This window comes from Crocodylus siamensis, chromosome 2 (genome assembly GCF_052110815.1).
Source record: "Crocodylus siamensis isolate JL-2025a chromosome 2, ASM5211081v1, whole genome shotgun sequence".
In the NCBI taxonomy this organism is placed as follows: domain Eukaryota; kingdom Metazoa; phylum Chordata; order Crocodylia; family Crocodylidae; genus Crocodylus; species Crocodylus siamensis.
The window spans coordinates 234,730,900-234,754,298 of NC_143396.1; the positions used below are offsets into that span (position 1 = coordinate 234,730,900).

Here is a 23,399-nt window from a genome sequence, read left to right on the forward strand (position 1 = left end):
TAAAAGAACCTGAAATGTAATAATAAATGAAAACTGATTAAATAATTTAATAGATACCCTCATTTTAGAGCAAGAATACCTGCCTGAATTTTGAATATGTGGCACCTGACTTCTATTGCTTTTTGTAAGATGAATCACAAATACAAAACAACAAAGACAGTGGGACTGAAAACTGAGGACTCAAAGGGCCATGGCAGATTTGTATGTTAATCACAATTAAGCACAATTAACATGTTAATCACACCATAAATTGTAATGTGCCAGATGTGCAGCCAACTTATGGTTTCATAAAATAGCAAACCAGCATCAAAGATGTTCCATACAGAGTATAAAACAGTAGAAGCCAACCTTTTTGGCAAGCATGTCACAAACTCCCTTCAACTTCCCCAAGTGCCATTCTAATCCTCTCCCCCTGCCAAGTCTGCTGCTTCATGCCCTGTGCTCCTGCTGCTCTTTTTACTTCTTGCTCAGCGTAGAACTTCTTTATGGCTGGCTTGTTGGCAGCTAATTTTCAGCATCAGGCTGGGACAGCCCTGATCTAGAACTGGGCGGTGCTATCCTGGTCCAGAACTTTCATAGATTTCATAGACATTAGGCCTGGAAGGGACCTTTAAGATCTTCAGTCCAGCCCCCTGCCCCAGGGCCAGGAAGTTGGCTAGGATCTTAGGACCCCAGCAAGATAAGCATCCAAACATTTCTTGAATAAGTCCAGAGTTGGTCCCTGCACCACTTCTGGAGGAAGTCTATTCCAGGTCTTGGGGGCTTGGACAGTAAAGAAAATTTTTCTTATGTCTGGCTTAAAATGGTCTTCTAGGAGTTTATGACTGTTGGTCCTTGTTTTTCCTTGGGGGGGCTCTGGTGAACAGATGTTCTCCCAGATCCCGATGAACACCCCTTGAATGCTTATAGGCAGCCACCAGGTCCTCCCTGAGCCTGTGCTTTTCCAGACTGAAGAGTCCCATGGCTCTCAGCCTCTCTTCATAAGGCCTATACTCTTGGCCACTGATTATGCATGTGGCTGTCGTCTGGACTCTCTCAAGCTTCTTGACATCCTGCTTGAATTGTGGAGCCCAGAATTGCATGTGGTACTCCAGCTGTGGCCTCACCAAGGCTGAGTACAGCGCGAGGATGACATCCTGAGATTGACTTGAGAAGCATCTATAGATGCAAGCTAGGGTTTTGTTTGCTTTACCAGCTGCAACGTTGCATTGGTGGCTCATGTATATCTTGTGGTCAATCATGACACCCAAGTCTCTTTCAGCCATGGTGCTAGCAAGCGTAGCACTGCCTCTAAGTATGCTGCAGATTTTTTTCCCGAGGTGGAGTACCTTGCACTTACCAGTATTAAACGTCATCATGTTTGTGTCAGCCCTGGACCAGTGTGTTTGCAGCCTTGCCTTGTAGCACACGTGTTACTTTTAAGAGTCCTATGGTGCCAGGAGCCAGAGACTGGAGAGCCTCTCCATTATCTCTGGTTCTTGTGCTCCAAGCTTTTAAATGCTGCAGCGCACCCCAGTTGGGCTACTTGCAGGTATTTAGACTTGGGGCTGTCCAATGTCCTATCCCAGTGCACACCTGAGCCCTACAAATGGGCTCACTGATGTTAGATTCTTAGTGCCCGGTGCTCCTGGACTGAGCATTGGGATCAGTCATGGTGCTGCCCTGGGATCTAAGACACAATTGCCTGCTGCCCACAGGATGGGCTTGCGGTGGTCCCAAGACCTGGCTCGGCTCTGGCAGTCATGAATTTGGGATCGGAGGAATTTTATACCCCATCCCAAACATTGTGCACTCTGCCATGCAAATGTGGTGTAGCAGGATGTACAGTGTTTAGGTCTGGACATAGAATTCCTCAGATATAAATTACATCTTTCTTTTAGCATCTACTAGGGGCCAAAGTTATTTCTATGGGGATCCTTTAAAGAGTTTAAGCAATTCGCCCTCTGATTTTTATCTTGCCCCAATTTTGCCCTCTGATTTTTATCTTGCTTCTTAAGGTTTATGCTAAATGTATTGTAAGGTGGCTGTTTGGATCATCATATTCAATGACTAGTCATCAATGGTTCAAGGTCTAGTTGGGAGGAGATATTAAGTGGTGTTCCTTAGGGGTCTGGCCTTAGTACAGTTTTGTTTAATATCTTCCTTAATAATGTGGATGATGGAATTGAGTATATACTTGGCCAATGATATCTTTGTGGATGACATCTAGTTGGGTGAAGTTGCAGATACTCTGGAAGGTAGGGCTAGCATCCAGAATGACCTGGATAGCCTGGAGAAATGGTCTGTAATCAACCAGATGAATTTCAGCAAGGGCAAATGGAAAATTCTGCCCTTGGGATACAATAATTGCATGCACGAATACAGATTGAGGAATGACTGGCTAGGCAGCTGTACTGTTGAAGAGGACTTGGGGGTTAAAATGGATGATAAACTTAATGTGAGCAAACAGTATGCTTTTTTTTTTTAAAAAGCCAATAGTATACTGGGTTGCAGGGCTGTGCAAGGCTTTGGTTGCTGATTCAATTCAGAGGAGATTGACAGACAAATCTCTGAATCTGAATCAAATAAGGAGACTCTCTAATCTCTCTGAATTGAATCGGAACCTTCCAATTCAATGGCTGAACCTCCGAATCTGAATTGAATCATGGGACCAGTTAAAAGGTCCAAATCAATTTGATGCTCTCCAAATCAATTTGGAAAAGATTTGGAAAGCTTTGGTGACCCCAACTCCAAGCTGGTAAGAAGGGGGTTTGGGAGAGGGGATGGGAGGAGTGGGAAGGGACCATGGGGGGATCCCTGCCAGGCCCCACCCCCTGCCTGCTCCCCCAGCCTCACCCTGACTCCTAACCACTCCCAGTGCTTTAAAAAAAAAGCCCCCACTCACCGGCTGCTGCCGGGTGAGGGAGTGATCCCTGCTGCCCCACACTGCATGTGGAGCTCTCCCATGGGCCCCCTGACCCCCACCCACTCAGTGGGGATCTCGCGGGGAGAGCACACTCAGCAGGACCCAACCTGACCCAGCCCGGCCCACTAGTGTGCCTGTGCAGAGAACCATGAGGTGTGGCTGTGGTACAAAGGTGCACGATAGCTTTACAGGCTAGGCCGGGTTGTTAGGATGGCTGGGTGTGTTTTCTGTGAGTCTCAAGTGGCAATATGCCATGGTCCATTGTAGGTACAGTGCCACAGCCATGCATCACTGCCTGAGCCTCATGGAGAATGCGCCTGACGTGACCTGGCCCGACCTTCCCAGCTAGCATGCACCTTTGCATAGGAGGTGTGTGTCTTGGATCCATGTTTCCTGGTCCTGTGCAAAGGTGTGCTAGTGGGCCTGGCCAAGTCAGTTTGGGTCAGGTTCTGCCATGTGCTTTCTCCCCGCACAGACTGTGGGTCTGGCAGCGCTGCTGCTGGCATGGTCTGGCTGGCTGCTAGCCCCAGGTGTGTGCAGTGTGGGGGGGATGTGCACTTTGTGGGTGGGTTTGTGGAGTGGCTCGAGCAGGAGCCACCACATGCCTGTCCCCTCACCCACTACCCGCAGCGCTGGGACAGTGGTGGTGCTGCATGACGCAGGCTTTGTACTGAATGGACCTGGCCTGGCCTGCTAGCATACAGCTTTCCTGGTCCTGTCCAAAGCCACGCACTAGCAGGCCAGGCCGGGCCGGGTCCATTCAGCATGTACAGAACCCATGTCGGGCAGCGCTGTGCCCCTGTGGGCTGTGCCTGCAGGCGGGCCATGGCTGTGCTGGCTGCTGCTGCCAGTGCCATGGGGGTGGGGAGGAGGGGCAGGTGCATGGCAGCCCCCACTCAAGCCCCTCCAAAAACCCATCCACAGACCACACATCCCCCCCACACCTCCTGCCACTTCTCACACCCCCCATCTCCACCCACACCCATAACACCCCCCCCACACACACCCATGTCCTAACTTACCTGGGACAGTGCCCAGGTTCTGCTCATGCCACAACCTTGCCCCGCTCTTCTGCTTATCCCAGCATGCTAAGGGTGCATGCCTCATGTGCTGGGGCAGCAAAAGCACAATTGAGACACTCTGGCCAGAAACCAGAGTGCCTCAAGGTATAGTCTGGGACCGTGCCCTGCCCCGCTTTTTCCCCCATGTTTATTTTTTTTGATACCTGGATTTCCAGGTATCAGATTTTGAGCTGCAAATATGTAGTGTGGGGAACATACTTTGATTTGCAGCGTACCCCTTGCAGCATCTCAGACTAGTTTGAGATGCTGCAAGAGGCACGCGTGTGCTTGTCTGGATGTGCCCTCTTTGTTTTTATTTTCTTTAACTGGGCAAATGTATGTTAATTGTATCAGTGCATTAGCACTCAGTCATTTTGGGGGATGTCCTAAAAACACAACTTATGCTACTAGTTTTGTTCAGACTTTTTTTTGTTTCTTCAGTACATCTAGGAATGTATGTGACCCATGAGTTTTCCTAGTATCTTCTTGGGTTTTGTACAAGAAATTAAAAGTTGAGATAATGGGTAATATACTTTCCCCATGCTACTTCATATTGTACTTCTTAGAAGATAAAGGGAAACATGAGCAAAAAAGAAAAGTGTATGGATGTTATGTAACAGGAAACCCACAACCACATCTAAGCATTTTTTCGTCTTTTCTATTGGTTGCTGAAAATTAAAGCCACAGTTTAATAATATTCAGTGGATACAGTTGCATCATATTTTATCAAATGAAATCCTGTACATATTTATACCTTTTAAAAAACGGAAATTCATGTTGGGTGGAATTTTGGGCAGGAAGAATACATGTCCAGACACAAACATTTACTTTTTCCCCCTAAAATAAGCAGAAGAGAAAGAAGGCTGAATGGGATTATATAAACATTAGTTTATATAATTATAAAAGCATTTGTTTTTTTCTTTAACTTAAGCCAGATTTTAGAAATAAAAAGTCTTATACAGTGATCCACAATAAAGTGTTTTATTCTTTTATTTGCTAATTAGTTAGACATTCAACTAGTCTGAATTTAGTAGTTCCAAAATCATCCAAGTGAACTCCTTCTAATTAATAAGTCCTGAGGACAGACTGATTTAAGTACAAACTGATTTTAATTATGATTAAATTAGCAGACAAGGAACCTTGATTTAAATAATGAATTTTATCTTCATTTGCATTTGCTCTTATCAATTATTTTCCTTAAAAATGGATTGATTACTATTGATTGGTTACCACTAGGTATATAGCCTTTGCTTTAAATTATTATTGCTTTTGCTAACTGGCAGGTACACTGTGGGTACATTTAAACAATGATAGAGCTTAATTTTTTCATTTAAGTATGTTAGAAAATAGCAAACAATATTTTATATTTACTTGAGTACTTTCTACTAGTGGTTTATGTCAAGCTGCTTTTGGATGGAAATAGCATTCTGTTTAACAGCATTTTAAAATGTGTTTTTATTAGTTAAATAATGCTTTACTAAATGGGTTGAACATGTAAAGGAAAAGTTTATAAAAATGTGTTCTGCATTTAAGATGAGCTGATTTGTTAAACAAAGAAAGTATTATCTATACTTAATAAAGTAAACTTAGTGTTTCTGGTCTCCTTGTTCATCAAAATTTTAGTTGTTCCCAGCTTCTCATTTTTTTATTCATAGCTCAGAAATGTTCCAGCTTTTTCAACTCCCAGTTGTTTTCTTCGTTTTGAATAAATTAGTTCTTGAACTGAAGTAAACTTAATATGCTGATACACAGAAAGTATTCTTACTGTACCTGCCGAAAAGGCTATAACTGTCAAAGTCTAGTTTATCGCTTCAATAAACACTGGTTCCAAATGCTTAGCTAACTATTTCCCTAGTTCAGTGGTCAGACTTTCTTGAAAACTTTGGCAGAAAACATATATTGGTAGCTTTATGCTTAGTGCCAATAAGTTGTTATCAGCTCCTCTGGCATCCACTATCTCAAGGCATTGTAATACTGCCTCATGAAGAAGCTATGCAGGAGAGCAGGTTGTCTGCGTGCCCTGGGCACTGTTGTACTTATTTGGGTACAAAACTAATGTAAGTTATACTGTTGTTTATCCAGGATCATTGCATCTAAATACAGATCTAGGTACCCAGGTCTGGCAATTCTGGCTACAACACACAAAAATGTATAATACAGTACAAAAGGTACACAGGGTGGTGCCTTTCATCTTTCATAGGCAGATAGCATCTGATGAAGTAGGTTATTGCCTCCAAAAGTTCATGCCTCACTGAATCAGTTAGTCTCTAAGGGAACCTACACACATACTTAACTCGTGCTCTGATGTGTACTGTTAGCATTAGTATTCATCATCCCTGCACTCAAAGTGGTGGCAGGGGTGCTGCTTTAACTAAAGCTCATTGAATGAGCTTTAGTTAAAGTACCCCCACCACAATTTTGAAGTGTGGGATGCCAAATACACGAGACGCTGCAGACACTTGAATTAAAGCAGCTTCTGAGATCCACTCTAGTTAAAGCACCCCCATCTCCACCCCGAGCATGTATAAAGATGCCTTAAGGCTTTCTTCGAACAGCTAGTGGAAGTTTCCTGATCAGAGGCCCTGGTTTTCATGGGGGACTTCAATCACCATGACATCTGCTGGGAAGACAATACAGCAGGCAATCCAAGAAGTTTTGGAGAGTGTTGGGGGCAACTTTCTGGTGCAAGTGCTGTAGTGTCCAACTAGGGGCCATGCTGCCTGACTTCAGACTAATACAGATATGGTCTGAATGGATATGGAGTCCTAGCGACAGAGTGGCAGGAGCATATTCCATAGGTGGAGAAGGGCAGGCCAGACCTCCCAAGGTGGGAAGGATCGAAACCGTTGCCACCAGGAAGAAGTGATAGGTGGCAGTGGTTAGAGACTCCATTCTGCGGGGGATAGAGGCTGGCCTGATCTGTTATCTTGGGAGGTCTGCTGCTTGCCCTGAGTCTGAAGCCCAGATCAAGATGTTATGGATGGATTACTGAGACTCATCTGGCCGTCTGATTACTACCCCATGCTGCTCATCCATGATGCTGCTAGGGGAGACCCTGAGCAGATCAAAAGTGACTACAGGGCTCTGGGTGCAAGGGGGAAGGGGACAGGGGTTCTGGTAGTATTCTCCTCGATCCTTCTGGTAAAGGGAAAGGGCCCAGGCAGGAGTAGGCACATTCTGCATATCAATGTATGTGGGGTCGCCAGCAGGACTTTGGCTTGTTGACCACAAAATGATGTTCCAAGAAGAAGGATTGCTAGAAAGAGATGGAATCTACCTAATAAAGAGAAGAGCATCTTCATAGATAGGCTTGCTAACCTAGTGAGGAGGGTTTTAGACTAAATTTGCTGGGGGATAGAGACCAAAGCTCTAAGATAAGCGGAGAAGCGGGTAACTTGGAGGAAGCACAAGCAGGAGTGGGCAACAGGGAAGGTGTTCTCATTCTTTTTGAGAAACCAGGGCAATTGGCAGTTGCCTTGTGTGTCTGTACACAAAGGCATGGAGCCTGGAAAACAAGCAGAAAGAACTGGAAGTCCTTGTATAGTCATGGAACTATGACACGACTGGAACAACAGAGACTTGGTGGGAGCTTACATGACTGGAGCACTGCCATGGATGGTATGAATTGTTCAGGAAGAACAGGCAGGGGAGAAGAGGAAGAAGAGCTGCAATTTATGTAAAAGAGCCATAAGAATGCTCAAAGTTCCACTATGAAACTGGAGATAGGCCTGTTGAAAGTTTCTGAGCTAGGGTCAGAGAGTAGAGCAACAAGGGTGATGTCTTGGTGGGAGTCTGCTATTGACCACCACATCCTTCTGGTCTGGTGGTCAATAGCAGACCAGGAGGATGTGGTGGATGAGGCTTTCTTCAAACAGCTAGTGTAAGTTTCCCAATCACAGGCCCTAGTTTTCATGGGGGACTTCAATCACCCTGGCATCTGCTGGGAAGACAATACAGCAGTGCACAGGCAATCCGAGAAGTTTTGGATAGTGCTGGGGACAACTTCCTGGTGCAAGTGCTGGAGTGGCCAACTAGGGGCCATGCTCTTCTTGATCTGCTGCTCACAGAGACAAATTGGTGGGGAATGTAGTAGTGGATGGCAAACTGGGCAGCAGTGACCACAAAATGATTGAGTTCAGGCTCCTGAGGAAAAGGAAGGAAGGAGAGCAGCAGAGTAAGGACCCTGGACTTCAGAAAAGTGGACTTTGACTTGTGCAGAGAACTACTGAGCAGGTTCCCCTTGGAAGCCAGTCTGAGGGGGAGAGGAGTCCAGGGCTGCTGACTGTACTTTTAAAGAAGTGTAGGAACAAACCATTCCAGTGTGCAGAAAGACTAGTAAGTATGGCAGAAGACTGGCTTGGCGTAGCAGAGAACTCTTCAGTAAGCTAAATCACAAAAAGAAAGCTTTTAAGAAGTGATAACTTGCACAAACAACTAGGGAGAAGTATAAAAGTATTGCTCGAGCATGCAGGGGTGAAGTCAGGAAGGCCAAAGCACAACTGGAGTTGCAGCTAGCAAGGGACTTGAAGGGTAACAATAAGGGTTTCTATACGTATCTCGGTAACAAGAGTAAGATCAGGGAAAGTGTGAGTCCAAGCAATGTAGTGACAGGGGATGCAGAAAAGGGTGAAATACTCAGTGCCTTTTTCACCTCAGTTTTGGGGAGGAGGTGAGCAGCCAACTGTGGCAAAAGAACAGGTTGGGGGCTATTCAGAATAGCTGGACATATACAAATCCATGGGGTTGGATGGAGTGCACCTGAGGGTGCTGAAGGAGTTGGCTGATGTGATTGCAGAGCCACTGTCCATCATCTTTGAAAACTCAGGGTGATTGAGAGAGGTCCTGAATGATTGGAAAAGGGCAATTGTAGTGCCTATATTTAAGAAACGGAAAAAGGAGGATCCAGGGAACTACAGACCAGTCAGCTTCACCTCAGTCACTGGAAAAATCATGAAGCAGATTCTCAAGGAATCCATTTCTAAGCACTTGGAGGAGAAGGTGCTGATTAGGAACAGGCAGCATGGATTTATCAAGGGCAAGTCATGCCTGACCAACTTGATTACCTTCTATGATGAGATGACTGGCTCTGTGGATGTGGAGAGACCAGTGGGTGTAGTGTACCTTAATTTTAGCAAGAGTTTTGATACAGTCTCCTGCAACATTCTTGCAAGCAAGCTAAGGGAGAATGGGTTGGATGACTGGACTGTAAGGTGGATAGAAAAATGGCTGGAATGTTGGGCTCCAAGGGTAGCAGTCAATGGCTCGATGTGTAGTTGGCATCTAGTATGAAGTGGAGTGCCCCAGGGGTCAGTCCTGGGGCCAGTTTTGTTCAATATCTTCATTAATGATCTGGAAGATGAGATGGAGTGCACCATCAGCAGGTTTGTGGAAGCTATGGGGAGTAGTAAATATACTGGAGGATAGGGCTAGGATTCAGAGGGATCTCAACAAAGTGGAGTATTGGACCTGCCTGCAGCTCTGGAGGTGTGCAGACCCATGTGGTGCTCCTTGCTGGTTCTGAGTGCCCTCACCCCCTACTCCCACCCCTGGAGCACAGCAAAATCCTGGACATTTAGACAGGGCGGGGGGAGCAGGGGCTGCAGCTGCAACAGGGCAGGGAGGGGGGAGGGTTGCCTGTTCTCTAGTGGGGGAAAGGGGTGGCGAGGGCAGCCGGGAACTCAATGGCTGGGTGGCAGCGCTGGCTCTGGTGCCTGTGCTTGGAGGGGCTGAGCAGCCAGGAGCTGCTGTCTGGGGATGGGGAGAAGAAGAGGGACGGGGCCATGGCCAGTTGCCCACAGGACACTGCAACCCTATCCCACCACAAGCCTCCCCTCCTCTTCCATCCAGCCCGTGCTGGGGCTGGACACTCTTCATTGCCGCCTGCATGAATCGGGGCCACCACACTCTGTCTTGGCAGGATGGGCACAGCTGGGGCCCTCCAGCAGGGCTGGTGGGGCAGGGGCCTCTGGGTCAGGAGTGAGGGGCATTGGGTGGGGGCAGGGTACTGTGGGTTGGGAGTGCAGGGTGCACTGGCAGCATCAGAGGGCTCTGTGTCAGGAGTGAGGGGCACCAGTACGGATAGGGGGGTGGAGGGGCTGCAAGTCAGGGGTGGAGAGCACTATCAGGGCCCACGGGGCAGAGTACTATAGCTTGGTGAGTGAGGGGCACTGGCAGGGCTGAGGTCAGTGGGTTGGGAGTGAGGGGCACCAGGGTGGGGGTGAGGAACTGTGGGTTGAGAGTGTGGGGCACTGGTAGTGCTGGGGGGCTGTGGGTCAAGTGTGAGGGACACCAGCAGGGAAGGGAGTGGAGGATGTGGGTCGGGACTGAGGGCCATCGGGGTAGCGGTGTGGGACTGTTTGTGGCTGGCAGACTGTTTGTCTCCATGTGTCCATGTGCAGAGAGTGAGTAGATTGTGTGCCCGTGTTCGTGCGTGTGCATTTGTGTTCATGGCAGGACAGAGACTGTGTTTATGTCTATGTCCATGTGCAGAGAGTGAGCGACTGGATTGCTCACCCGTCTGCATGTGTGCATGTATGTGTCTGCATGTGCATCCATGTGTCTGTGTGTGTGTGCATGCGTGTGTGTGTCTGCATCTGTGCTCATGGCAGGAGGAAGACTGCTTGTTTGTGTCTGTGTGTCCATGTTCAGAGAGTGAGTGAGTAGAGTGTGCCCATCTGCACATGTGCATGCATATGTCTGTGTTCATGACAGGGAGAGAGTGTTTGTGTCTGTGTGTCCATGTGCAGAGAGTGAGTGAGTAGACTGTGTACCTGTGTGTGTGCATGTGTTGGTGTTCATGGCAGGAGGGAGAGTGTGTTTGTGTCTGTGTCCATGTGCAGAGAGTGTGTGAGTAAAGTGTGTGCCCATCTGTATGTGTGTGCGCATGTGTGTTTCAGTGCATGCACGTGTGTGTCTGTGTTCATGGCAGGAGGGGGAGTGTGTTTGTCTCTGTGTGTCCATGTGCAGAAAGCAAGTGAGAGTAGAGTGCGCACCCACTTGTGTGCATGCCTGTGTGTGTATGTTTGGCCATAGCGGGACCGGGAAGCAGGGAGAAGAGGTGGGCATGTGCAGCCCAGCTCCTGTGGGGGGAGGGGGCCTTAAATTTTGTGTCTGTCCAGGGCCCTAGCCAGCACACTTTAATCTACTTCGGACTAGATGATCTGCTCATTCGGACTAGATGATCTGCTCAGGTCCCTTCCGACACTACAAACTATGAAACTACTTCTGGGCATGGGGCTGGACATGGAGGCAGTGCGGGGGAGGGGGTGGTAGTTGGTGTGGGCCCAGCAAGGGACGGAAGGGTGTGTGGGGCTGAACTCAGAGTGGGGAGAGCAGAGTGGGGGTGGGCAGGTTGCACGAGGCCAGATGCAGAGCGGTGGCAGAGCCAGACAGTGGGTAGTGGCAGCAACCACTGCATGCAAGTGCCCCCCTGTTCCTGGGAGGCAGCAGTGGCACGGGTTGGTGGGTGGTGGTGCTCTGTCCTCCCCTTCCCCTCCCCTTCCACCATTCTTGATGGGCAACTGGCTAGTGTGTTCAGAATAAGATGATTCTATTCTTATTAAGGTATGCAAACATAGTGATACCTAAAGGAATTCAGTCTGACTTCAGTCCTGTAATTTTGTGCCATTAAAAATAGAGTTAATGACTGTAGGACAGAGGATTTCTCTGTAAACACTAGGCCAGACATCTTGGTGCAGTTATGTGCCCATCTTTTTAAGCTGTTTTTCTTCATCTTATGGGAATAAACCTCACAGATGTCAGACTAATCTTTTTCTTTTCAGTCTTCACTTTATTTTTCTGGTCTTAGTTTTGCTAAACACTTAGAAATGCATTAGTCATATGGTCACTGCACTGGTAAGATGAGTTTATGGGTCTTGTTAGCTGAAGATCCTAGAAGTTAAATCAGTTTTGTGAGTTCTGAGACCACAGTCTTTACTTTAGCAAGTAGCTACTCTCTTGCTTAAAGCTAAGCATGTGTCTTTGTAGAATCTGTGCCTTCATTAGTATGCTTTGGAAAACGTCAAACATATCATTAGCAATAAGCTGTCTCCATTTGATTTTCATGTGAAGGTATTAAATATTTTGAAAGAGTGGTGTTGACTGACAAAATACATGGAATTATTGATGAAGGAAAGTGATGCATGGTAGTATTGCCTTTTAAATGATAGTACATATAGGCATGAGATTGTAATACAGAGTATAGGACAAGGATTTCTTTATCACTAACATAATAGAGCTATGGACTTTAGGGATCACTAATCTAAAACTTCCAAAAGTTACCAGTTCTGATATACCAAAAGCCAGAGTGTTTTTAAATACATTATTGCAGTCTTGTAAGGGATTTCTTTCAGTAGGAGGGGAAAAGGTTATTTCAGAGAAGATTACAACCATACATTTGACATTCACTGCAGTTCAATACATCCATGGGAACTTTAATGAACCAAAGTGACCATTTCAAACAAATAGAGGCATAGACATAACAGTTTACTGTCACCATGTCCAAATCAAATAGCAGAAAGCAGAGGCTAATTCCCTCTTCTCTCTAGTCATACTCTATATTACAAAAATATTGAAGTCTGCTTTCTTGTTTATTGCAAGTGATATGATATATCGCTGTCTTTTACTCTATTTAGAATCTCCCAATTTTGGTATATTATCCCTCTCCCGGTCTTGAGACATAATATATGGACTTTTCAGTGGTAGGCTATTTCTGTTACTGTATCACTTTGAAAATAGTCCTGAAGCATTGTACTTGTAACCCCAGAGTCACAGTAGGTCTGTACACAGAGTAACTACAAGTCTGCATTCCTACCACATGCAGTAAAGCTTTGCCTATAGAGTCATGCCTCAGAGGAATTCAGTTAAACACAAAAGACCTTCAGGTACAGAAAGGCAGCTTGTGGTCAGAAAACACTAGCTGCATGCACAAACAGAATCCTACTGAAAAGGTCATTAGCAGGCATCCCAGTCTCCAGGCTAGGAATTCATTTCTTGGACCATTAGCAGTAAAAAGCCTAATGATTAAATAGTACTCAGTTTCATATTAAAAATTAATGAGAACAACTAGAACTTTTCCAGTCATAATAAGAATCAGAATTCACTGCTCATTTCCCCTTGTCTAGTATGTCATTTCCATCTTTGGAATAATACACATTGTGCACATTTATATGTTAATAAAATAGTATCTCTGTAAATATTTTGTCTTTAGTGTAACTTAGTGCAATTTTGTAAGTATTCTAGAGTAAAGACACCTGAGGAGAATTACAGTTTTTAGTACCTGCTTTAGACCACACAGTTTATCCTGACCATTGAGATTTGTAACTGCTTACAATTAACAATAAAATAACCTTTATGACACAAATACAATTATTACATTTTGATACACTACAGTGCCATAGGTATTTAAGTATTTATTTGGTTGCAAATGTATTATAGGTTTCAGTGTAAGTTATGTTTTTATTTTCTGTTTTTTCTGATATCCCTCAAGTGACTCTTAAGTCTTCCATAGTTAGATAGACACACGAAAAAACAGCCATTTTGATCTGAATTAAGTATTGATTGTGTGCCCCAAATTTATGAAGAAATGACATAGGGTTATTCAGGAAGCTGTCTACTGTGGCCCTATCTAGAAGCTACAAAATATGCAACTATTTATGGAAATTCATCTCAAGGACAGTTAGTAACATGGAATTATTATAGATAGAATTCTTTACAGTATTTGTGCCTGTCTTAAATGTTAAAGTTTTATATTATTTTAAAAAATTCAGTAAAACAAATCATGAAAGGGTACTGTGATGGGATACTTACCTGACTTGTCCTCATAAAACTTAATGGAGGGAAGGAGAGAAGGCACTGAGGAGGAGCCACATAAAGAGTTGTGCTTGTTCTCTGTCCACCAAAATCTCTCTCAGCCTCAGATAAAGTTGAGGCGAGCTCAGTGGCAATGCTTAGGAGGTGCACAGGGGTGTTCCTGCCCCCCTAAGAGCACCAGCTGGGGAGTGGGAGCACCAGGAGAAGTGATCCCTGCAGTCCCCCAGCAGCCGATTGCACTGACCGGTGGGGTCCCCCCATGGGCAATTTCACCAATGCGGAAATGCCAGCAGCATGCTGCTGGCACTTCCGGACTGGCATTATCGGCCACAGGGGGACCTCCCCCTGGTCACTAACTGGCTGCTGGGGGAGGGGAGTACCCCACCTGACTCAGGAGGCACCAGTTGCTCATGGGAGAGCTGATGCTGCCTTGAGCTGCACTATTGTATAGTGCATATTTTTTGGATTCTACAGATGTAGAGTTGTTGACCCACTCCTGCCCTTCGCCCTTTGATGTGGTCTGAGGGACCAAGTTAGGTACAAGAGACCTGTCCCAACAAAAATCAAGTTATCTAAAAGAATGTTTATAAGGAAAGTTTTGTAAATTATTAATCTGTAAGTATGGTAAGTATGGGACTATGCAGAACACAGGTTTGGGGACTTACCCAGAGAAGGTTTTACCCTGTATCTCTGTGACTTCCCAGCATGGAGAAACCACCATAAAAAAACCAGTCTAACCACCATACCATGTCAGGCATTACCCAGGCTGTATTCCAGCGCTCCTTTTGAAGGTGCCTCCCAGGAGACACAAGTGGTAGATATGTGGGTCTCTGCTTCCAATAGGGAAGAAACTTCCCCATTGCACTGCTCTGCATTCATTTTATCCAATGACTGTTAAATGCAAGGGAAGCCCGTACTGCTACATGGGTGGGGGGCCCTCCTTATCCTCCACCTCCTCCTCTCCCCCACTAGTCAAGATTTTCCTACAGTTTCATGATCTGGCTAAGTACAGACAAGCAGCCCAAGGCTGAATTGATTCAGTCTTTGCAGGTTAGTCTAAGCTGCAGCAATTTGAAATGATAAGCAAATGAACATACTCACTTTTGATTCAGGAAATGCAGCCGTATGCCTGCAGTGGCTCAAACCAGAATATGGAGAGTGGTAGAGCATGCCTGCCAGCCACCACTGAGATGCAAGCTCTCCAAATATATCAGCCAAACAACAATGCATCTTTTTGTTGATGCTAGATACTCTTTTTCTCTCAATAACTGAAACTTAGAAGTAAATATTACATTTTGTGACTTGTGCTTTTATCATTAAGAAACAAATTTAAATTGTGTGGGAGATCTTACGTAAAATGAACCACCTTTCTTATTCAGTACACACTATACAGCAGACATCCTTCATAAGTTGCAGTGTCTTATTCAGTTTTCTCTCTGTGGAGAGATTTTGTATAGTACTATTATGTATAAATATTTCTAATCTCAGTACTAGCCACAAAACCCTGGCCTTGAAGTTTAAGGATCGCAGTTATTTTTTACTGTCTTCTAAATTGTTTATTCTTTATTTTAACAGAGATAAATGTTTCCTTTTTTTTCCAGCCTGAAGAGCTACCTTGTCTCTCTGAAGAACAGCTCAAGACCCTTCTGGAAGAATGTATGCAGTCTCAGAGAACAATAAGCAATGTTCCCATGTCAAAATCTCAGGAACTGCTTTCTGATGAAAATTTTTTCTCATGTTACACAACTCAGGATGCTACCCTTCTCTCAATGTCCACTCTTTCTAATCCATTGGGTGAAACCCATAGCGTAAGGATGTCAGCAGATCAGGAGAAGGCTGGACTTGAGGACAAAAATGAACACAATTGTGCAGAGAATGAATCCCTAGGCTTCTCTCTCACCAAAGCAATGGCTGATAGTCATTTATCAAAGGATTTGGTGGTCCAAACAGAAGAACCTAATGACTTAGAAAGTCTACAGGAGATTGCAGATAAGAGTAGTGCTGAAGGTTACTTTATGTCAAGAGCACTCAGCACAAAAAGCTTGAAAAGACCTTCTTTCTTGGATGAACCATTTTATGGCATCAGTGTGAACAATGAGCTATCCACAGAGGCTGACATTCCCAGCATACCATTGCAAACCAAAGGAGGTGAGGCTCTTAACAATCCTTTAAATAGGCTTTTGATTATGATGAAAATACCAAGCAGGTTCTTACCAAAGGTATGCACTAATGTACTATGATTACTATGGTGGGGCAAGGATGTACTTCTATGAAGCAAAGCACTATGCCAGAAATAACACAAAATTGAATTGAATGTTTATCAAAATTCTTACCTTGACATATTTGGCCATGAGATTAGTCCTCTTATGAAATATACTTTTGATGGTGATTAATTCTGTCAACTGGAAAATAAAGCTGGCTACACATATAGATTGTTGGTTTATAATAGAAAATCATGTTCCTCATTTTTTCATCTGAACTTTCCTTCTGTTGCCAGAGAAACTGTATTCTCATAGTCATTCCCATAACTCACATAAAAGCCCTAGGAGATACCTCTTGTGTGTGTTTATTTAATATGACAAATAATATATTTAAAAAATAAAATCACATTGTGATCTAGTTAGAAGAAAAAACAATCAAATTGATTCTGAAAGTTCCTCCCTGTATGACAAAAGACATTGAAAAGCCACAACACTGCATAAGCTGTTCATTTGTGCAAACTGCTTTTTGTCGTTTCTGTGCAGTAGCAAGTTATGATTTTACAGAGTTTGAGCTGAGGCTGTTTGATTATACAGGACCTTAAAATCCCATTTAGTTTGCCAAATGAGTTGTTATTTTGTAAGTAAGCTCTTTCAAATTGGGAAAGTGCTTTTGTAGATTCATTTCTAATTTAACAGAGTATCTCATCATCTCCTTATGGCATTAGTTTGTCAAGCTCTGCTTATAATTGTTTCTTTGATTGTATGTGTAGCAGGGCACCAGGGTGCCTGCTACTAGCAGTAGGAATAGGGCTGCTGAAGCTCCCTGAAGCAGCACAGATGTGGGTTGCTGGGGCAACCAGGCTGGTCACATGACCAAAAAGAGGCAGGGCCAGGCCCTCATAAACAGCTAGGCCAAAGCCTAGCTAGCAGTTCCTGTCTGGCAGCCTGAAGTGCAGGAGCTCTGCAGGAGAGTCCAGCGGAGCAAAGGTGAGTGGTGCATCCTGACCACTCAAGGGGCTGCACCATGGTGAGGGTTGAGAGGACCCTGATTAGAAGGCCTTGCAAGAGAGCCAGGTGGGCCTGGAATAGATGCTTTAGCCAGGAGGCTTATTGTTATGTTATGGCTGGCAGGCTTATGGTTTAGTTTGGTTAGTGTTACGCTGGAGGACCGGGTGAGGCTGTAGGGGTGTGAGGAGGCCTCACAGGAGCTTCCCGATAATCTGGGAGTTCCTGGTGCCCAGATGGCACAGTGAGTGGTGCCGGGCAGGCACAGCTGTTTATGCCGATGGGGTGCGTGTTGGGGGTGTTGACCCTGACCGGAGGTCTGGGTGAGGCTGTAGGGATGTGAGGAGGCCTCACAGGGGCTCCCTGGTAGCTTGGGGGTTCCCGGTGCCCAGTGGGGTGTAGCTGTTTGTGCCAGTGAGGTGTGGTGTGAGGGGGCAGAGACCCCAACCCTGAGGCCGGAGTTGGCCCCTCAGGGAGATGACCTGGAGGAAGGGTCAGGGGGCCAGGCACGGCTACGGGCCAGCTGAGCCCCAGGCGTGAGAAGTGCGAGCGGCGTGAGAAGCATGGCATAGGCCCCAGAGGGGACAAGCCCAGTAGGGCGTACGGCCTGGAGGAGGGTCAGGGGGGCCAGGCACGGCTACGGGCCACCTGAGCCCCGGGTGCGAGAAGCACAAGCAGCGTGAGAGGTGTGGCACAGGCCCCAAGGGGAGGCGAGGGGGGCCAGGCATGGCTACGGGCCACCTGAGCCCCGGGCACAAGAAGCACAAGAGGCACGGCATAGGCCTAGACAGGGGGTGAGGGAGCGTGAGAGGTGCGGTACCAGACAGGGGGCGCTGGTGGTGAAACCAGCTCAGGGGCGCCAGGTAGGGTGCTGAAGCCTGGTGGGGCAAATTAGGGAGAAGCCCCAGTTGGGCAAGCGACCCAGATGGTGGTCCAGGGGGCCAGGCATGGCTGCGGCCACCTGAACCCCAACCGGGTGCAGGACCTGGAAAGGGTCCTGGAGGGCTCCACACGGGTGGAGACGCTAAAGAGGCACCAGAGTAAGTTGCCAGTGCGTGACGAGCACAGGGGCGCCAGGAGGGGCGCCGAAGGGCAAAGACCCAAGAACATCCAGGAACAGCTGCAAGGCTTGGGGCGTGCTGAAGGGGAGGTAGGAGGCATGCATTGCCCATAAGGCTGCGGTGTTTTGGGGCACCCACTGGGAACGGAGATAGTATCAGCACAGTGCCTAGGTGATAGGTGGCAGCCTCCCTAATTGAACCATTTGACATCAAAGACGTGGCGGGCGAGGGTAAGAGGGTGCTGAATTGCCTAATTGGCACGGCAGGAGGGGCGCTATTGGGTTCTTGGCCGCTCTCAGGCCCCACCCCGTGACAGTATGTTGTTCTTTTTTTCATCCTGTAGGACAGATACTGTAAGTTTATGCTAATGTGACTTCACATACCTGGAAGCAGGACATAAAGAATTCTGACTGTCAGTAACTAAGCCTGTTCAAATATGGCCCTTCTCGCCATACCCAGTCTTTTTGTACTTTTGTACTTTCGTACTTTCTTACAGGGAGTGTGAAAAAGCAACCCTGCAAGATCTCCTTTTTGTTTTTTCTTCTCAAGAGAAATAGTGAAGTGAATATGAGGAATATGCTATGCAATAACAAAGGAATTATTACTTGTACTGTGGAGAATTTTTACTAAAGCTTCTATTGTTTTTACTAGAAATAGTGTAGCACTTGTAAGAACGACATTTGGGCTATTCCAAGCTCAGGAGGGAAGAAAGTCCATTGTGCCATATCTTATTTAGGAAAGGAAAGTCTTACACAAGTTCTAAAAGATTGCCTTTGCTGAGCTTCTGTATCACATCTGCTTTTCTTTAAATAATTTGAGGAAATGTATTACTTCAGAGAATAGAAGAAAGGTCTTGAGCATTGTCATTTTTTACCAGTTGAGGTGGATATTATATGGTATCCCTCCAAAAACAACTAGAATGAGAAACTCAAAAGCTTGTGTCTGCTTTTGACTTATTCTTGAATATTTGCCATGACACCTCCTCCTATTTTGTAAAATTCATTTGCTAGATACGTTAGTAGTTTTGTATCAGCTTTCTTAACATAGGGAAAAATTTAGGCAGCAAACATCCAGACCTTGACAATAATTTCCATTGTAGTAGTCAGTGCAGAAACGCTCTGTACTGGGAAACAATCAGCTACATCATTATCTGTTTTATACCTTAAGAGTTAAAACTTTGACCATGTATTATTATGCAGGCATGTGTGGAAAATCTTAAACTTGTCTTAAGAAAATGTAAGGCATTTCAATATCGGGGGAGGGAAGAAGAAAACGAGAATAAAGCAGCATGTCATTTCACACAGGCGTTTTTCCCAAACAGTTGGCTAAATTCTGCCTCAAGATGCACACCGATTTCTTAGAGCTCCGATCAACCAAGAACAGAATTTGGCCCTTTCACCTTGTTGTTTCCTATGGTTAAAAAAAGTAAAAAGAAGTTATTAACCATCAAGAAATGTGGTATCTTGCCATATCTTTTTTTTGCATAAAAACACATGTTCAGCCTAGGCAGAATGGAAGAATCCAAACAAAATTTACAATTTTGGTACTAAGTGAAAAATAATCCCCTGCCAGATACTTCCCTATTTTCATGCCTTATGGAGTTAACTTGAAACTGATGGGAAGCACTCCTTAGAATGGCTGCTAGAGACATCCTTCTGAGACAGCTGACTTCTTAACTGTATCTTTATAATTGTGTTAAATAGAAAGCACATAATGTACAACCATATTATAGACCAGTCTTTAGGTATATTTCTCTTCATATCATTAATCTTCTTCATACAACTTGTGCTTTTAGTAATAATAAATAATTCAGTAATAATACAGAGTTTACTTTTATACCACTTCTTACCACCAGTTCTCAAAACACTTTACAAAGGCGGTCCATATGCTTATCCCTGCTTTAGTTGGGAAAACTGGAAGGTGAATTCACTTGCTCACAGACGCCAAGAAGGCTAGTAGTCAAGCAGGAACTAGAAACCAAGGATACATCTACACATGCACTAAGGCACTTTTCCTAATGCACATTAAATGTAGTACCTCCAATGTGAGGTACTAAACAAATGCACATTAGGCTACCTTGATGCGCAGTAACAAATGAGCAGTTTTTAAGTGACACTTAATGCGGAGTAGCCTGTTTTAGTGTGCATCAGCATAATAGCACAGGTTTTTTACGTGATGCTTTAATGTGCAGTAAAATGGGCTACTGTGCGTTAAAGTGCACATGTAGATGCACTCCAGGAGTCCTGAGTTCCATGCAGGGCACTGTCCTTTAAGCAACAGTGGCTGCCCTTTTGAGTGAACTTTTTTTTTTTTTTGCACAAAAAGGCTTTTAATAATATGGGTTAAAATATATGCCCAGTTATCTTGCTTAAATTCTTGCTGTTAATTATTCTCTTTCTGTCTGCTTGTTTTGAGAGAGAACTTTTCACCTGGAAAGAAGCTGTCAGTACAGTTCTGTAGCCCAACTCTTATTTAGTGAAATTTAAGCCTTTTCCTAGTTCATGAACTCAGACTTATTCTGGGATGGTTTAAATTAAGTAGAGGTTAATGTTAGATTTTCAGGTAAGATAGAAGTATAAAGGTACTTGTTTGTTGCCAAAAGTGCTATTTTAATTTTGTAGACTGTATAACATTGTGATTTGTGATACAAAATTACATATAGAAACAAAATAAAACATACCTTTAAAAGAAGTATGATTAGCATTATAAAATAATCACACAATCATTATGATTACAACTAGAGAGGAGTCATGCAGTTATGTCTTGAGAGTTGGTAAGGACATGTAGCTAGGGTCAATTGTGCCTCTGGATGCACATATGCTGCCTGTTAAAACAAATAGAAGTCAAACTTATGTACATATCAGGGTGTGAATATTAAAGATTGTGGGACAAATGACACATTTACATTGATGTAATGATTCTTAACATCAGTGTCAGTTGACATAGGAAAGTAGGACTGAAAAGGACCTCATGGAGTCATCTAGACAAGCCTCCTGCTTAAGGCAGGATCATCCCTGCCTAAACCATCCCAACCAAGAGACTGCCCAGCCTGCTCTTGAAAACTTCCAAGGAACGAAATGCCACAACTTTTCCACAGCCTGTTCCAATGTTTGCCCGCCCTCAGAATCAGAAAGTTCCAACTCATTTTCAATCTAAATTTCCTCTCCTGTATCTTGAGGCTGTTGCTCCTAATCCTGTCCCATATGGCCACAGATGAAAGCCCATCTTCATCCTCTTTATAATTACCATTCAGGTATTTGAAGGCTGTTATCAAATCCCTCCTTAATCTTTTTCTCTCCAGGCTAAATAACCTTAGTTCTTTCAGTTTTTCCTCACAAGTCATATTTCCCATACCTCTAACCATTTTTATCACTGTCTGCTGGATTCTTTCCAATTTCTCCACATCCTTTCCAAAGTTTGGAGCTTAAAACTGGACACAGCACTCCAGGTGAGGCCTCACCAGTGCCAAATAGAGTGGAAGGATCATTTTCCTTGTTATGCAAGTTAAACTTCTGTTAATACCATATAATGCTGGTGTTTTTCTCAACAAGAGTACACTGTTGGTTCTTATTCAGCTTATGGTCCACTGTAACCCCCAGGGCCCTCTCAGTAGTAATGCCCAACTAGTTGTTCCCCAGTCTGTATTTATGCACGCAATTATTCTGTCCTAGGTGCAGGACTGCATCTGTCCTTGCTTTATCTGATCTGGTTGATTGCAGATCAGTTCTCCTGTCTCTATCTACATCATTCTGGATCCTAGTCCTGCCCTTTTAGTGCGTCTGCAACTCCACCCAACTTGATGTCATCTGCAAATTTGCTAAGTCTGCACTTGATCCTGTTGTTCAAATCATAAATGAAGAAGTTGAACAGGACAAACCCCAGGGGAAACCCACTTAATACGTTCTCCAAACTATACATTGAGTTATTGAAAATTTATTAATTGAGTATAATGATCCAGCCAGTTTTGTATCCACTTTACGGTACTTTCTTCTAATCTGTTTTCCCTTAGCTTGCTAATGAGAACATTATAGGAAACTGTGTCAAAAGGCTAGCTATAAAGTCAAAGTACATCACATCTGCTGCTTCGGACATCCATGGAGCCTGTCACCTTATCATAGAAAGGAAATCAGGTTGGTCAAGTGTGACTTGCTCTTGGTGAATCCATGCTGGCTGTTCTTGATCACCCTGCTCTCTTCTAGGTGCTTCACAATTGATTCCTTGAGGACCTGCTCCATGATCTTTCCAGGGACTAAGGTCAGGCTGACTAGTCTGTAATTCCCTGATTCTCAGTCTTCCCTTTCTTTAAGATGGGTATTATATTTGCCCTTTCCCAATCATCTGAGACATCACCTGACCTCCATGAGTTTTCAAAGAGGATGGCTAATGGCACTGAAATTACCTCAGCCTCAGTACCCTAGTGTGCATTCCATCCAGCTCTGCTGACTTGAAAGCATCTAGCTTCTCTAAGTAATCCCTAACCTGTTCTACCATTTCTCTAAGGTGTTTGTTTCCTTCCCTAGCTTTTCTGCCAATTGCACACATCATCTGATAGTTATACCTGTTCATGAACTAAAAAAGGCAGTAAATAGTTTAGCCTTCTCTGCTTTCATAATTATATTTCTTCTGCATTCTGCAAGGGACCTATTATTTAATTGGTTGTCCTTTTACTTTTGATATAGTTATAGAATCCCTTTTTTATTTTTAAAAAAAGTCATAGCCAGCTGCATCTCCAATTGTGTCTTGGAGACACGAGTTTCCCAGTTTCCCCCCTGCACGCCCATATGATGCACTTATACTCTTCCCTAGTACTATGACTGAATTTCCACTTTCTATAGGATTTATTTTGAGTTTCAACCCATTGAAGAGAGTGCTGTCTAGGTAGGCTGGCCTCCTGTTTCACTCCCCATTCTTCTGTCATATTGCGGGAGCGTGCTTCTGCACCCTTAAAAGGGCCTTCTTAAAGTACGGTTATCTCACCAATATCAACATATCCATATTGACAGCCCTGCATCAGTGTAAGATACTGAATCCCAGGAAGTTAGTCTCTGAAAAATTAGGGATAAAATTACACTGGTGTAAATTACATGAGTTAAAGCTATTCCAGGGTCACTGTTTGCTGTATGCAAAGGGACATTTACCAGCTCTCTTTCTCTCATGTTAGTTAGTCTGTAACACTGCTGACTACAGGCATCTGTGTCTAGATAGCTGCTTATCTGTCCACTCAGGATGTCAGTGTAATTGACATTGGTCCACAAAAATAATATACATTACATTAGTCTAAACATGTCTGGGATTGGTTACGATCAATGGTTACCGCTTTCATTTATGTTTGTGAATATTATTAATCTTTTAGTAA

General features: G+C 44.6%; 1 protein-coding gene across 4 annotated transcripts in view; it reads left to right on the plus strand.

The window, feature by feature from the left end:
* The window catches only part of FSIP1 (fibrous sheath interacting protein 1), a 176,569-nt gene that overhangs the window by 148,456 nt on the left and 4,714 nt on the right, over nt 1–23,399 (plus strand). For all 4 annotated transcript variants that reach the window (XM_090033469.1, XM_090033472.1, XM_090033471.1 and 1 more), the window contains one exon: nt 15,378–15,924. In XM_090033469.1, the coding sequence (XP_089889595.1) occupies nt 15,378–15,924 (547 nt within the window). The remainder of the gene's footprint in view (nt 1–15,377; nt 15,925–23,399) is intronic.